Here is a 13,219-nt window from a genome sequence, read left to right on the forward strand (position 1 = left end):
TCCTTCTCAAGAGAGGAGGAGAGAGAAAAATCAGGATGTATAAAAAGAAAAATTATTTGTAGGAACGGACGTTTGAAACCTACTAAGCAGCTGAGCTCAGGAAAAAGAAAAACGTTTTGCATTTAACGTGGGTGTGCTGTAGTGTACGGCCTTGGGTGAATCACTTAACCCTTTCCTCGGCTATAAAACGGGGGCAGTAATTCTGATGCCAGGTATTGTTCTAAAGATTGGAGCAAGATTATGGGTGTACCTTTACTGCAGGGCATCTGCACGTGGCAGGCGCTGCCTACGCTATGGTTATGAGGTGCTACCGATGGTCAGGAGCCGCCCTGGCTGGCCCTGCATGCAAACTTGCGCCCTTCCTAGCAAAGGCTTTTCACGAGGACTGCCTTCCCACACTCATCAGCCCACAGGGGGCTTAAGGCTGCGGAGTTACAGGGTTGCGAATGACCAGGTTGGCCCCTTTCGGAGCCCCAGACCCATGGCCAGGAGGTGTGGACACTTTGCCCGGGACACACTTAGCTTTTGCTGAGCTGGTTTTCAGGATCCCCCGCTTCCCTGGGAGCGAGAGCAAGGTCCAATTGAGACGGCTTCTTTGCTCATCTTTCGAGAAGGGGGGTGGGGTGGCAGGTAAACTAAGGATGGGGGCCAGTGGCTGGGTGACTGGCAATGTTTTCAGATCTCTGACTCCATCTCTGGACAGGGCTGATGGACTAAGTAGGACCTGGCACCAGGAGCCAAGGAGTAGCCCCTCTCTTTCCTGGGGGGTCCTCTTGGAAGCCCGAGACATCGGGATGGCAGTGTTCTGCAAGGGTGACCCTTTTGTGACTGAGCCCTGCAGCCTGAGCTGATGGGTGCCCCCCCCCCGCCTCCTCCTGATGAGGAGCCAGCACCCACCCACACTCCATGGACACAGACCTGGCCCCTGGCCTTGGCCTCGTCACCAGTGTGGATTCCTAGTTCCTCCTGAGAGGGTAGTTACAAGAGTGTTCATCCAACCAGGTCAAAAGTCTCTGTGATTAAGACAGTGGATCAGAGGTCACCACTACTAACCCGGGAGCTGTCGCCAGGGCCAGGGAAGAGCAGATTTCTAAGGAAAGCTAACGCCCCAGATGAGTCCTGGAAGAAGTTGGTGAAGATCGGCCCTTCCCAGCTGACCCCCAGGATTCTGGCTGAAGCAGGGCCCCTCCTGAAATGGCTTCCCCATGGGCCTCCAGTGTAGAGGACGGGCTGGCTCCTCAGAGGCCTCTTCTTGCCTCCAGGACCTTAACAAGTGGCCTTTCACAGCGTGAGTGACTGCTGGCTCTTCATCTGGAGGACAGGAGCCCTGGGAGTTGGGTGGCGGCACCAGTGAACTGCCTTCTTTGCACAGATTAAGGCAGAGGCAGCCCAGGGCTGGAAGGCAGGTGCAGAGACTCCTGTCCAGAGCTGTGCCTTCTGGGCTGGGCTCCAGGGCAGAGCAAGCCGTAGGCCCTGGTTCCATCCTGGCACCACCCTCCCCCCACCCCCAGAAAAAGAAAGCTCTGTTTGTCTGAGGGACGGGCTCAAATGGGACGTGGCCAGTGCCCTTTGCGGAGCTGACCCACGTGGGGGTTTCCCTGATGCAGCAGCTCCCAGGGGAGGGAGTGCCATGGGAAGACACTGCTTCGCTAGCTAAAAAAAGACCAAGCAGCAGGGCAGTAGCGCACTGCTGCAGGGCTGGGAAGCTCGAAAACCCAGCGTGGCGCTTGGGGACCCGGAGGGCAGTTTCCTCAGGGTGCTCGCTCCTTGGGTCTAGGAACCTCCCTCCACCCCACCCGGTCTCTGTTTCCGAGATTCCCCCCGCCCAGACCCAAGAGAGATGGGGAGCCCGGAAAACTGGGGCAGGAGGGCTGAGTGCTCAGAGGCTGAGCCGGGGCGTTGCTTTTCTTGGGAATTTCCTCATCTCTGCCCGAGTTCTTGCCAGCTTACTCTCCGTGTCTGCTCTCCCTCCCTTGGCCTGGGCCATCTGCTCCCTGACAGGAGGCTGCTGGGGGGAGGGAGCAGGAGCAGGTGGGACAGACTTTCCATGGGAATTTACTAAGCACCTGCCTACCTGGAGCACTCTGTGCCGTCCCTCATTTAATCCTCCCCATAGCCCAAAGGCGTGGGCACGTTAGTCCCATTTTACAGGTGATAAAACTGAGGCTCGGAGAGATTAAGGGACTTGCCCCTAAATCCACAGCTTCTTTAAGTGGCTCAAATAGGTCTGGATACAATGATCTGTGCACCTTTTTTTTCCTTCAATACTGGGGATTCCAGGCAAGTGGTCCACCATGGAGCTATAGCCCCAGTTCCTCCCCTTATATTGATACTGAGGCTTGAACCCAGGGACATTCTACCTCCAAGCTATAGCTCCAGTCCTTTTTAAATTTTTTATTTGGAAACAGTGTCTCACTAAATTGCTGAGGTTGGCCTCCAACCCGTCATCCTACGACCTCAGCCTCCCACATGCTGGGATTACAGGTGTGTGCCGCCCCACCAGGCTTCCAACTTCTTTTAGTTTATTTTGAGACAGAGTCTTGCTCAGTTGCTGAGACCAGCCTTGAATCTGCGATTCTCCTGCCTCAGCCTCCCAAGTAGCTGGAATTACTGGGATGCACCACTGCATCCATTTAAAAAAAATTTTTTTTGTAGTGCTGGTGATTGAACCTAGGGGCATTCTACCTCTGAACTCCGCCCCTAGTCTGATTTTATTTTTATTTTGAAACAGAGTCTCCCAAGGTTGATGAGATTAGTCTCAGGACTTGCTGAGGCTGTCCTTCAATCTGCGATCCTCCTGTCTCAGCCTCCCAAGTACTGGGATTACAGGAATGTGCTACCACTCCCTGCTTTTATATATACATAGAAACTTTATTTTTAGAGCAGTTTTAGGCTTACAGAAAAATAAAACTGAACAGAAAGCACAAAGGTTCCCACATGGCTATGCCTCTGCACATAGCCACAACTTGAACCAATCTGTAGTGCAGCCGTGTGTGTGTGTGTGTGTGTGTGTGTGTGTGTGTGTGTGTGTGTTACTGGGAATGGAACCCAGTGGCATTCTACCTTTGAGCTACACTCCCAGTCCTATTTTATTTATTTATTTATTTATTTATTTATTTATTTGTTTGTTTTTTGGTGGTCCAGGGGATGGAACCCAGGGGCCTTCTACCTCTGGGGAACACTTACAGACCTATATTATATTTTATTTGGAAACAGGGTCTCACTAAATTGCTGAGAGCCTCACTAAGTAGCTGAGGCTGGCTTTGAACCTGCGCAATCCTCCTGTCTCAGCCTCCCAGCACTGGGATTACAAGCGTGCGCCACCATGCCTGGATTTATTACTTTTTTTTTTTTAACACAATCGTGCTTTTAGTAACATGATCTTACTAAATTGCTGAGGCTGGCTGCAGACCTGTGATCCTCCTGTCTCAGCCTTCCAAGTACTGGGATTACAAGCATGCATCACCTCGCCTGGCTGTAGTGCAAGTTTTTTTTTTTTTTTTTTTCCCTCAGAGGTACTGGATTCTACAGTCCCTACACTGTGCTGTGAGAGGTTAGTCAAGAATGGGTCTAGCTGGGTGTGATGGGTGCAGGCTTGTAATCCCAGCGCTTCTGAGGCTGAGACAGGAGGATCACACAGGTTCAAAACCAGCCTCAGCTACTGAGTGAGGTTCTCAGCAACTTAGTGAGACCCTGTTTCCAAATAAAGTATAAAATATGTCTGGGAGTATAGCCCAGAGGTAGAAAAGCTCCTGGGTTCCACCCCTATACCACAAAAAAGAAAAAGAAAAAGAAAAAAAAAATAGGTCTAGCCAGTTGGGTATGGTGGCTCATGTTTGTAATCCCAGCAGTCTGTAGGTTGAGACAGGATGATCACAGTTTGCAGCCAGCCTCAGCTACTTAGTGAGGCTCTTTGCAACTCAGTGAGACCCCATTTCAAAATAAAGAATAAAATATAGGGCTGGGGTGTAGCTCAGAGGTGGAATGCCCCTGGGTTTTACCTCCCCACCCCATATCACGAAAGAAAAAAAAATGGGTCTAAATGAAAAAATAGTCCCAGCCAGGTGTATGCACATCTGTAATCCCAATACTTGGGAGGCTGATAGGTAGATCACAGGTTTGAGTTCAGGCCTCAGCAACTTGGCAAGGTCCCTCAGCAACTTAGTGAAAGACTTTGTTTCAAAAAAATATTAATAAAAATAAGCCAGTTGTGGTCCAGCCAGGTGTGTGCACGCTTGTAATCCCAGCATTTGGGAGGCTGAGACAGGAGGATCACGGTTTGTGGACAGCCTCAGTTACTTAGTGAGGCCCTTTGCAACTCAGTGAGACCCTGTTTCAAAATAAAGAATGAAAACTAGGGCTGGGGGGTGTAGCTTAGAGGTGGAATGCCCCTGGGTTCCATCCCCAGTACCGAAAAAAAAAATATATATATATATATCTTTGGATACAGATACTGCTGCGTCAGAAGCGGCCCTTCACGGGGACCACACCACACAGCTCCCGGCACCCCCTCCCATCATATATATATACACATATATATATATATATGTATATATACACATATATATGTATATATATGTATATATACACACATATATATGTATATATATGTATATATACATATATATACATATATACACATATATACATATATATATGTATATATACATATACACACACATATATATATATATATATATATATATATATGTAATTCACAGGTAGATGCTGGGTTCAGCCTCCAAACCAAAAGAAAAAAGAGTAAAGGGTCTGAACACGAGGGTGCTAGGGTGGGGCTATCCTCCTCCTCCTCCCTCTCTGCGGGCCCTCCCCTGGAGGGAGGGGAGGCGGCCACTGATTGAAGTGTATTCCGCTCCCCAGGGATGAAGCTGATCAGCCTCCGAGGGGCCCCGCCAGTGGCGGCCCATGGGCTGAGGACATTCCTAGGCCTGTTGGGTCCTCAGTCCCACGCCCCAGGAATGCTCCATCCCAACCCCCGCCCACACACAGGCAGAGATGTGCTGCCTACAGCTGCGCTGACGCGTGCTCCCCCAACCTCACAGCCTTCTCTCCCCCACAGAGTCACACTGGTGCTATGACATTCAAGCCAAGACCATTAAGTGCTTGGGTAAGTACAACCATGTGGGCACACTTACCCAAGGGGTCAAACCGGAGGCCTGGGCTGGGCGGGGCCGAGGGTGACAGCAGCCCTCCCTCCATAAGACGTCAGCCCTTCCCTGCGCCTGCATCTGGTACCTCCTGTCCCCAAGAAGGGGGAGTTCTCTGGGAAATAAGTCTGCAGCAACTGTAAAGAGAGAGACCTGAGCCGGGCGTGGTGGCGCACGCCTGTAATCCCTGTACTTGAGAGGCTGAGACAGGAGAATCGCTACTTAGTGAGGCTCTCAGCAACTTAGTGAAATCCTGTTTCCAAATAAAGTATAAAATAGGTCTGGGATTATAGCCCGGAGGTAGAAAAGCCTCTGGGTTCCACCCCCAGTAACACACACACACACACACACACACACACACACACACACGAGAGAGAGAGAGAGAGAGAGAGAGAGAGAGAGAGAGAGACAGAGACAGAGACAGAGACTGTCTTGCAGCTCACCTTTGTTCCACACATTGGATAGTTGGTTCTACCCCAGTGACCCTTTTGGTGGGCCTTTCTTGCTCTCTATTCGATCGCTGAGCCCTTTCCCTGGGGTCCACTGTCTTCCCACCACAGTCCTGCCTCTACCTAGCTGGGCACTGGAGCGGCCAGGGTGTGGGGAGCCAGGCCCCGAGGCTCACTTCCTCACCCACTCTTTGGATACAGATACTGCTGAGTCACAAGCGGCCCTTCCCGGGGACCACACCACACAGCTCCCGGCACCCCCTCCCACCCAGCTCCTTTACACTTCTGTCCCCAGGAAACTGGTTGTCATCAAATGCCCATTTGACAATTGAGAAAACCAGAGCTCAGAGCTCCAGGGATGTACCTGGCACAGGAGGCTGTCCCTACCCCAGAGGTCACAGACCATCCGTGTCCCCGACCATGCCACCCCCGGCCAGTGTCTAAGGCAGGGAGGGCGGCTTCCCGCCCTCAGCAGGTCAAGGCGCCTTGCTCTCTGCCCCCTCCCTCCGCTCTTAGCACCGGCCGAGTGGGGTGGAGACTGCCAGAAGAGCCGCCAGTCCCCTGTTGACATCACTGCCTCCAAGACGCAGCTGGACCCCAACCTGGGCCAGTTCTCCTTTTCCTGCTATGACAAGAAGCTAAGTCGGACCGTCGAGAACAACGGGCACACTGGTGGGTGTCAGGCAGGGCTGGGGGAGGACGTGCTGAAAACCCCTGGCAAGGGGAGGACAATCAGGGAGGACTCCTGGAGAGGAGGCACACTAGCTGTGTGTTGAGTCATCTCATCAGACCAGTCTGGAGCCGGAGGAGGGAAGTTCCAGGAAGCAGGGATGACCTTTGCAAAGGCAGGGAGGCATGAGCAGCCTGGGACCAGCGAGGGACTAGAAGTGGTTCCTGTGGATGGAGGAGAGAGAGCGATGCTGGGAGGAGGGGCTGGAACACCCCCACCCCAGGCCACCCAGGGCACAGGAGGAGATTGGACTTCAGGCACCACAGAGAGGGTGGAGCCCAGGAGGGTTCGGGCAGAGCTGCATTGGATGTATGGGCAGGGAGGCAGCTGCGGGAAAGTTCTGGGGCTGCGGGCAGGAGGGAGGAGAGGGGATCCTGTCTAGGTGCAGCTGGACTGGGGCTGGGAGAGGCTGAAGGGAGGCTCCTCTGGTGTCCCCCAGTGAAGGTGACGCTGGGAAACGAGAGCAGGATTGCTGGAGGCGGCCTGGCTGGGAGGTACCAGGCCACGCAGTTTCACCTGCACTGGTCCAAGGAGCTAGACCAGGGCTCGGAGCACAGCCTGAACGGGGAGCGCTTTGCCATGGAGGTGAGGGGCCTTTTCCCACTGTGCTTTGGCTGGGCTTCCAGTGTGTACCCATCTCGGACAAGAAGAGTGGTCCAGCCTCTCACAGGCCCTGTCTCTGTTCCTCCTACCCTCTGCCAGATGCATATTGTACATGAGAAAGAGAAGGGGACCTCAAGCTCCAAAGAAGAGGGCCAGGACAAGATTGCGGTGCTGGCCTTCCTGGTGAAGGTAGGACTCGGCCCCCAGGTCCCAGGGAGCCAGGTGCTAAGAGGAGCTCTTCTTAGCAGAGGCCTGGGTGATTGCCTCCAATGCCCCTGGGGCCAGTGGGGAGCCTTCATCCCAGAAAGGGCTTGACCCCTTCCAACCAGAAAGAGCCCCTCTCAGCTGGGCGTGTTGGAGCACGCACGATTGTAATCCCAGCATTCAGGAGGTGGAGACCAGAGGATCGGCCTGTGGCAGCCTCAGCCACTTAGTGAGGCCCTCCACAACTCAGTGAGACCCTGTTTCAAAAATAAAAAGACTAAATAATGGAGCTGGGAGTGTAGCTCGGAGGTAGAACGCCCCTGGGTTCCATCCCCAGTACCACCAAAAAAACAAACACACACACACACAAAACAAAAACACGAGCTGTCTCAAGCCCCTTCCCTTCCATTGAAGGCAGGAGACCAGAAGAACGAGGCCTTCCAGCCCCTGGTGAATGCACTTTCTAGTATCTCCTTACCCGGTGAGCCTGCATGGGGCAGGTGGGGGCTTCTTCCCACCAGGGAAGCGGCAGGAGTGGGGTGCAAGGGTGGCCGTCTCCCAGAGCGAGGTGTGAGGGCTCTGCTCCTCACCCCAGGTATGAACACCACGGTGGAGATCAGCCTGAAGGACCTGCTTCCTGAGGAGGGGAAACTGAGGCACTACTACCGCTACTTCGGCTCCCTCACCACCCCAACCTGTGACGAGACGGTCGTCTGGACTGTGTTCCCAGAGCCTATCCAGCTTCACAGAGAGCAGGTACAGGGCTGGGCAGGGCGTGGCCTCCCGCTGCCTCCCCCAGCGGTCCCGAGCTGAGTCCCAGGAAGCGGAGGCGCATCGGTTCAATCTTTGGATAGTCATTGGAGGAGACAGACAAGACAAATCTGAGCCGGGCGTGGTGGCACACACTTGTAATCCTAGTACTTGGGAGGCTGAGACAAGAGGATCTCACCAGCAGCAATTTAGTAAGGCCCTCTGCAACTTAGTGAGACACTGTTTCAAAATAAGATATACTAGGGCTGGGAGTAGCTCAGAGGTAGAACGTTTGTGGGTTAGATCCACAGTACAAAGAAAAGAGAAAAAGAAAAAGAAAGAAAGAAAGAAAGAAAGAAAGAAAGAAAGAAAGAAAGAAAGAAAGAAAGAAAGAAAGATCTGGTGGAATGTGGTGCCTCCCACATACTATAATTCCAGTATGTGGGAGGCTGAGACAGGAGGATCACAGGTTTGAAGTTTGACACTTAATGAAATCCTGTTTCAGAATAAAAAAATAAAAAAGGCTGGAGTATAGCTTGGAGGTAGGGTGCCGCTGGGTTCAATTCTTGGTACAAAGAAAGAAGAAAGAAAAAAGAAAGAAGGGAGGGAGGGGCAGGAAGGAAGAAAAAGAGGAAAAAGAAGGATCAAAGGATCTAGGCTTTTTTTTTTTTCTGGATTGAGAGCTGGGTGGGAGGCTGTGGAAGGGGTGGTCAGAAAAGGCTGAACACGTGTTTCAGTACTTGGGAGGCTGACACAGGAGGATCACAGGTTCAAGACCAGCTTCAGCAACTTAGTGAGATTCTCAGCAACTGATCGAGACCCTGTTTCAAAAACAAAAAGTAGCCGGGCAGCCGGGCGTGGTGGCGCACGCTTGTAATCCCAGCATTCGGGAGGCTGAGACTGGAGGATCACGGTGCACGGACAGCCTCAGCTACTTAATGCCCCTCTGCAACTCAGTGAGACCCGGTTTCAAAATAAAGACTAAAAAATAGGGCAGGGGATATAGTCCGGAGGTTGAATGCCCCTGGGTTCCATCCCCAGACCCGCAAAAAAAAAAAAAAAAAAAAAAAAAAAAAAAAAAAAGTAGTGAGGCATGGTGGCACATGCTTGTAATCTCAGCATTTGGGAGGCTGAGACAGGAGGATCACAGTTCTCAGCCTCAGCTACTTTGTAACTCAGTGAGACCCTGTTTCCAAATAAAGAATAAAAAAGTAGGGCTGGGGGGTATAGCTCAAGGTAGAATGCCCCCTGAGTTTCTTCCCTAGTACCGCAAAAAAACAAAACAAAACAAAAAGTAAAAAAGGGCTGGGGGTGTAGCTCAGAGGTAGAATGCCTCTGGGTTCAGTCCCTGGTATAAATAAATAAATAAATAAATAAATAAATAAATAAATAAGCAAGCAAGCTGGTGGTATAGCTTGCAGTAGAATGCCCCCCCCTTTAATTCCCAGTAAACACACACACACACACACACACACACACACACACACACACCCCTTCCAGAAGTCAGTAGGTCAAACCCTGTTAGGGCAGGGGACCAGCTGGGGAGTCCTGGGCGGGCTAGTGGCTGGTCAGTGACAGGAAGAAATCCCTCCATGAGGAGGTGGTACTCGAGTGGCGAGTGGCGACAGTGCACCCCCCCAGGAAGCCAGTAGGACCCAAGTGCCCGGCGGTACTTTCACCTCACGACAGTGGCCCCTGGATCCGTGCATCTGCTAGAAATGCTAATCCTCAGGCCTTACCCCAGACCGACTGAATCAGAAATCCTGAGGGTGGGGTCCAGGCGTCTGGGGCCCAACAAGCCCCCAGCCCGATGCCAATGGATGGAGAATGAGCCCCGCCCTACTGTGGTAATAGGGATGAGAGCAGTCGTGACACTAAACTTCAGGACCTAGAAATCGTGAGTGAAGGGAGGCTGATGGGAATCTACCCCACACACCAGAAATCTTACAGCCCTCGTTCTCTGTAACAATCTGCAGAGGTAGCCAGGGAGCACCTCTTTCCTGATGAGGGCTTGGCGGTCACACAGCATGAGAAAGGCTCTGCCTGCTTCCCTCCACAGATTCTGGCCTTCTCCGAGCAGCTGTACTACGACAATGGGAAGTTGAAAATGACGGACAACGTCAGGCCCCTGCAGGATCTGGGAAAACGCTCAGTGTTTAGGTCCGGGAGCCCGGGACAGCTGGTCCCCTTGCCTCTGCCCACCCTGCTGGTCTGCGTGCTCAGCTGCCTGATGGCTGGCTTCCCCTGGTGACGGCTGCCCTGCTGGACATGTGCCCCCAACCTCAGCCTTTAGAAGACTCAGCTTCCGTTCCTAAGGCTTCCCAGATTGGATTTTGGGGAGATTAAAATATAGATATATTTTTGGAGAGCTGTGTGGTGGTGCATGCTTGTAATCCTGGTACTCAGGAGGTTGAGACAGGAGCATCACACAGGTTCGAAGCCAACCTCAGCTACTTAGTGAGGCTCTTAGCAACTTAGTGAGACCCTGTTTCCAAATAAAGTATAAAATAGGTCTGGGAGTATAGGTGCACGCTTGTAATCCCAGCGCTTGGTAGACAGAGACAGGAGGATGATGCAGGTTCAAAGCCAGCCTCACTGGCTTAATAGACCCTGTTTCCAAATAGAAATATAAAAATAGGTCTGGGAGTATAGCCCGGAGGTAGAAGGGTTTCCAGGAACCCCAGTACCACCACCAAAAAAAAAAAAAAAGAAAAGAAAAGAAAAGAAAAAAAAAAAAGAAAGAAAGAAAGAAAAGAAAAAAAAATGCCTGCCCTCCCAGAGTTCACAGTCCAGTGGAGAGAGAGCCCATGAATAAAAGGCACACGTGTTCTAGGACATCAGAAGGCATAAGTACTCTGAGAGGGCAAAGCAGGGCAGGTGTGTCCACATGGGCGGCGGGGGAGGGGCCGCTAGCAATGGGGAGGAAGGCCAGGGGAGTCCAGCCTGGAGGGAGGGCATCTGGGGCAAATGGCGGGCAGGCTGGGAGGGAGGAGCGGAGGGCTGTGCGTGGGACACAGCTTATGGGGTCTGGGAGGGTCCTGTGTTGCTGGTGTCTCCAGGGCTGTGATCTGGCTGGTTAGGAACAGGGGACAGCTCCCAGGCTGCCACCAAAGCCCAGGGTGGGAGCTGCAGAGGAGCCCGCAGTGGGTGTGAGGAAGAGAAGGATGGGGCTTGCCAGGAAGCGCCCTCCCCTCCTGGGGCCCAGGGAGGGCAGGAGGGTAAGAGAGGTGGGGAGGGCTGCGAGGAGTGGACCAGGAAGCTAGGGACCCCCAAGTTTCATCCTGGCCACTTCATCCAGGTCAGGCCTGCACCCCAGACTCTCAGAGCCCACAGCCTTCAGCAGCTGGAGGGGACAGAGAAGAACAAGCCACAAGCCAGGGGCCAGGGCTGCCCACTGCACTGCCCGGGCTGGGAGGACAGGAGTGGGAGCTAGCCCTCAGGAGAGAGGGGACCTGTACACATCTCAGAGGGACAACCCAAACCTGGCTACCTGGGGAGAAAGGGCTGCTTCCCTTCTCCTTCCCCGTTCCCTCCCCTTGCCATTTGTGACCTAGAATAAGTACCCCCTCACTGGTGACCACACAGGTGGAGAGGGAGGCTGCTGTTGTCATGGCAACAGCAGGCAGCCGTGTCCCGTTGGCAGGGGGCTGTGGACCCAGCCTGTTTTCCCCGGGTTCCCATGTGCCTTCAGGGATGTGGGTGGCCTCCTCCCCAGGGGCTGGGCTCTGAGGTCAGAACCAGCTCTCCCCCCTGCATCTGCAGCCACCCCACCTGGCCCTGCCCTGGAAGCAGCCTCCAGCCAGCACCAAGGTAGTAGAACCAGGAAGTGCCAGCTCTTTGCAAAGGACCAGGGGAGCCACAGCTCTCCCCTAGCCCCCAGCCCCATGACAGTAAACCTAGACAGCAGGGGTGGGAACGGGCACAGCTTGTGCAGCCTCGGGGGGCTCAGGTCACTGGCCTCTGTCCCTGCGTGACCTCCCCATGGCCTGGAGGCAAAGCAGGTGATGCGTGTGTCTGCTAGCAAAGTCACCCTGGCCCGCCACCCCGGGAGCTGGTGGCTTACTGCCCTGGCCTTGGCCCCGGGAGGCCGTGGGCCATTTCTTCTGTGTTCCTGAAGGGCTTCCTGCGCTCTGCTCTGCTCTGCGGGGGCCACCACCTCAGGCAGGGCAGGTGGAGCAGGAGGTTCTGAGCTGCCCTGGCCTGACCCAGCTCCAGAGACAGTCTCTGGGAGGGGGAAAGCTACCAAGGTCCCCCAAAGGGTGCAGCGTGCCCCCCAGTTCTTACTTTCACTTTCCCTTGGCCCTTGGGGTGATTACAGTGGTGCACACAGTTGCACGCGCGCGCGCGCACGCACACACACACACACACATACTTCCTGGCCAGGTTTGGGCAAGGCAGAGGACCAACAGCGCTGGCCACCCCTGGCTTCTGTGAGGGCACTGGCTCTTTTCTCCCAGGTTCTCAGCACAGAATGAAGTACATTTATGGAGTGCCTACTGTGTGCCGGGCATGGCTCACTCCAACCTTGCTGGAGAGTCGCCATTCCTCCGTTTGCACAGCCAGGATGCGGGGAAGCCCAGGACGGAGTGGTCGGCCGGAGCCCGGGCTCACTGCGCAGCCTTGGCTACGGGGCTGCTTTCACCTGTGACAGCAGTGACGGCCCCGCCCCGCCCTGCTGCTTATCTGGCTCCCTATTTAAGTTTGGCATCCGGGTGGGAGCCAGCAGCTAAAAATACTCTCCATGTGTTTAGATGATTCTTAGAAAATAAACTTCCCCAGCTTGGCTCTCGGTTTGCACACTTGCTGGCCCTGCTTCCGGCAGCTCAGGTCTGGCGGCGACTAGGAGGGAGCGGAAGGAGGGGAAGGGTCTGTGCGGGGCTCAGAGTGGCGGTGGGGCTGTGCTGGCGCCTGGGGACGCCTGGCCACCTGGCCACAGCCCAGTGGGATGTCAGGCACTGGCTGGGATCCGGGAAGTGGGCAGCCCCCCGCAGGCCCCCTGCTCGGGTCCTCAGTGTCTCTGTCTGCCAAAGGGGCCAAGCTGGCCCTCCCCGCCCACTGGGGCTAGGTGTCCCCAGCTCCTGCCGACGACCTTGGGAGAAGGCCAGCCGTGTCCGTGGGTGGGGTGCTGCTTCTGCACCTCGTGCTGCACACACCCTGGCCAGGGCGCCTCTGTTTGTTTATCCCGGTAGGGACAAAGGCATGACCTACCACAAAGGGCGATGCCCCAGGTCCCCGGTGGGCCAGGGAGGGGTTTCCTCTGGAGCCGAGCTGCAGGACAGACACAAGCCTGTTCCTTCCGCTGAGAATGGACCTAC

The 13,219-nt window shown here is 54.2% G+C and overlaps 1 protein-coding gene across 1 annotated transcript; it reads left to right on the forward strand.

Moving 5' to 3' along the window:
• Positions 1–906: 906 nt before the first annotated feature.
• On the forward strand, positions 907–10,155 carry CA4 (carbonic anhydrase 4; the record flags this gene model as incomplete). Its single annotated transcript, XM_080714028.1, has 8 exons — positions 907–946; positions 5,081–5,128; positions 6,134–6,289; positions 6,787–6,932; positions 7,050–7,139; positions 7,569–7,635; positions 7,750–7,910; positions 9,964–10,155. 8 exons carry the CDS (start codon positions 907–909, stop codon positions 10,153–10,155), a joined length of 900 nt encoding a protein of 299 aa, XP_080570154.1.
• Positions 10,156–13,219: the final 3,064 nt, after the last annotated feature.

Source organism: Muscardinus avellanarius (assembly GCF_963383645.1).
Source record: "Muscardinus avellanarius genome assembly, chromosome: 16".
Taxonomy (NCBI): domain Eukaryota; kingdom Metazoa; phylum Chordata; class Mammalia; order Rodentia; family Gliridae; genus Muscardinus; species Muscardinus avellanarius.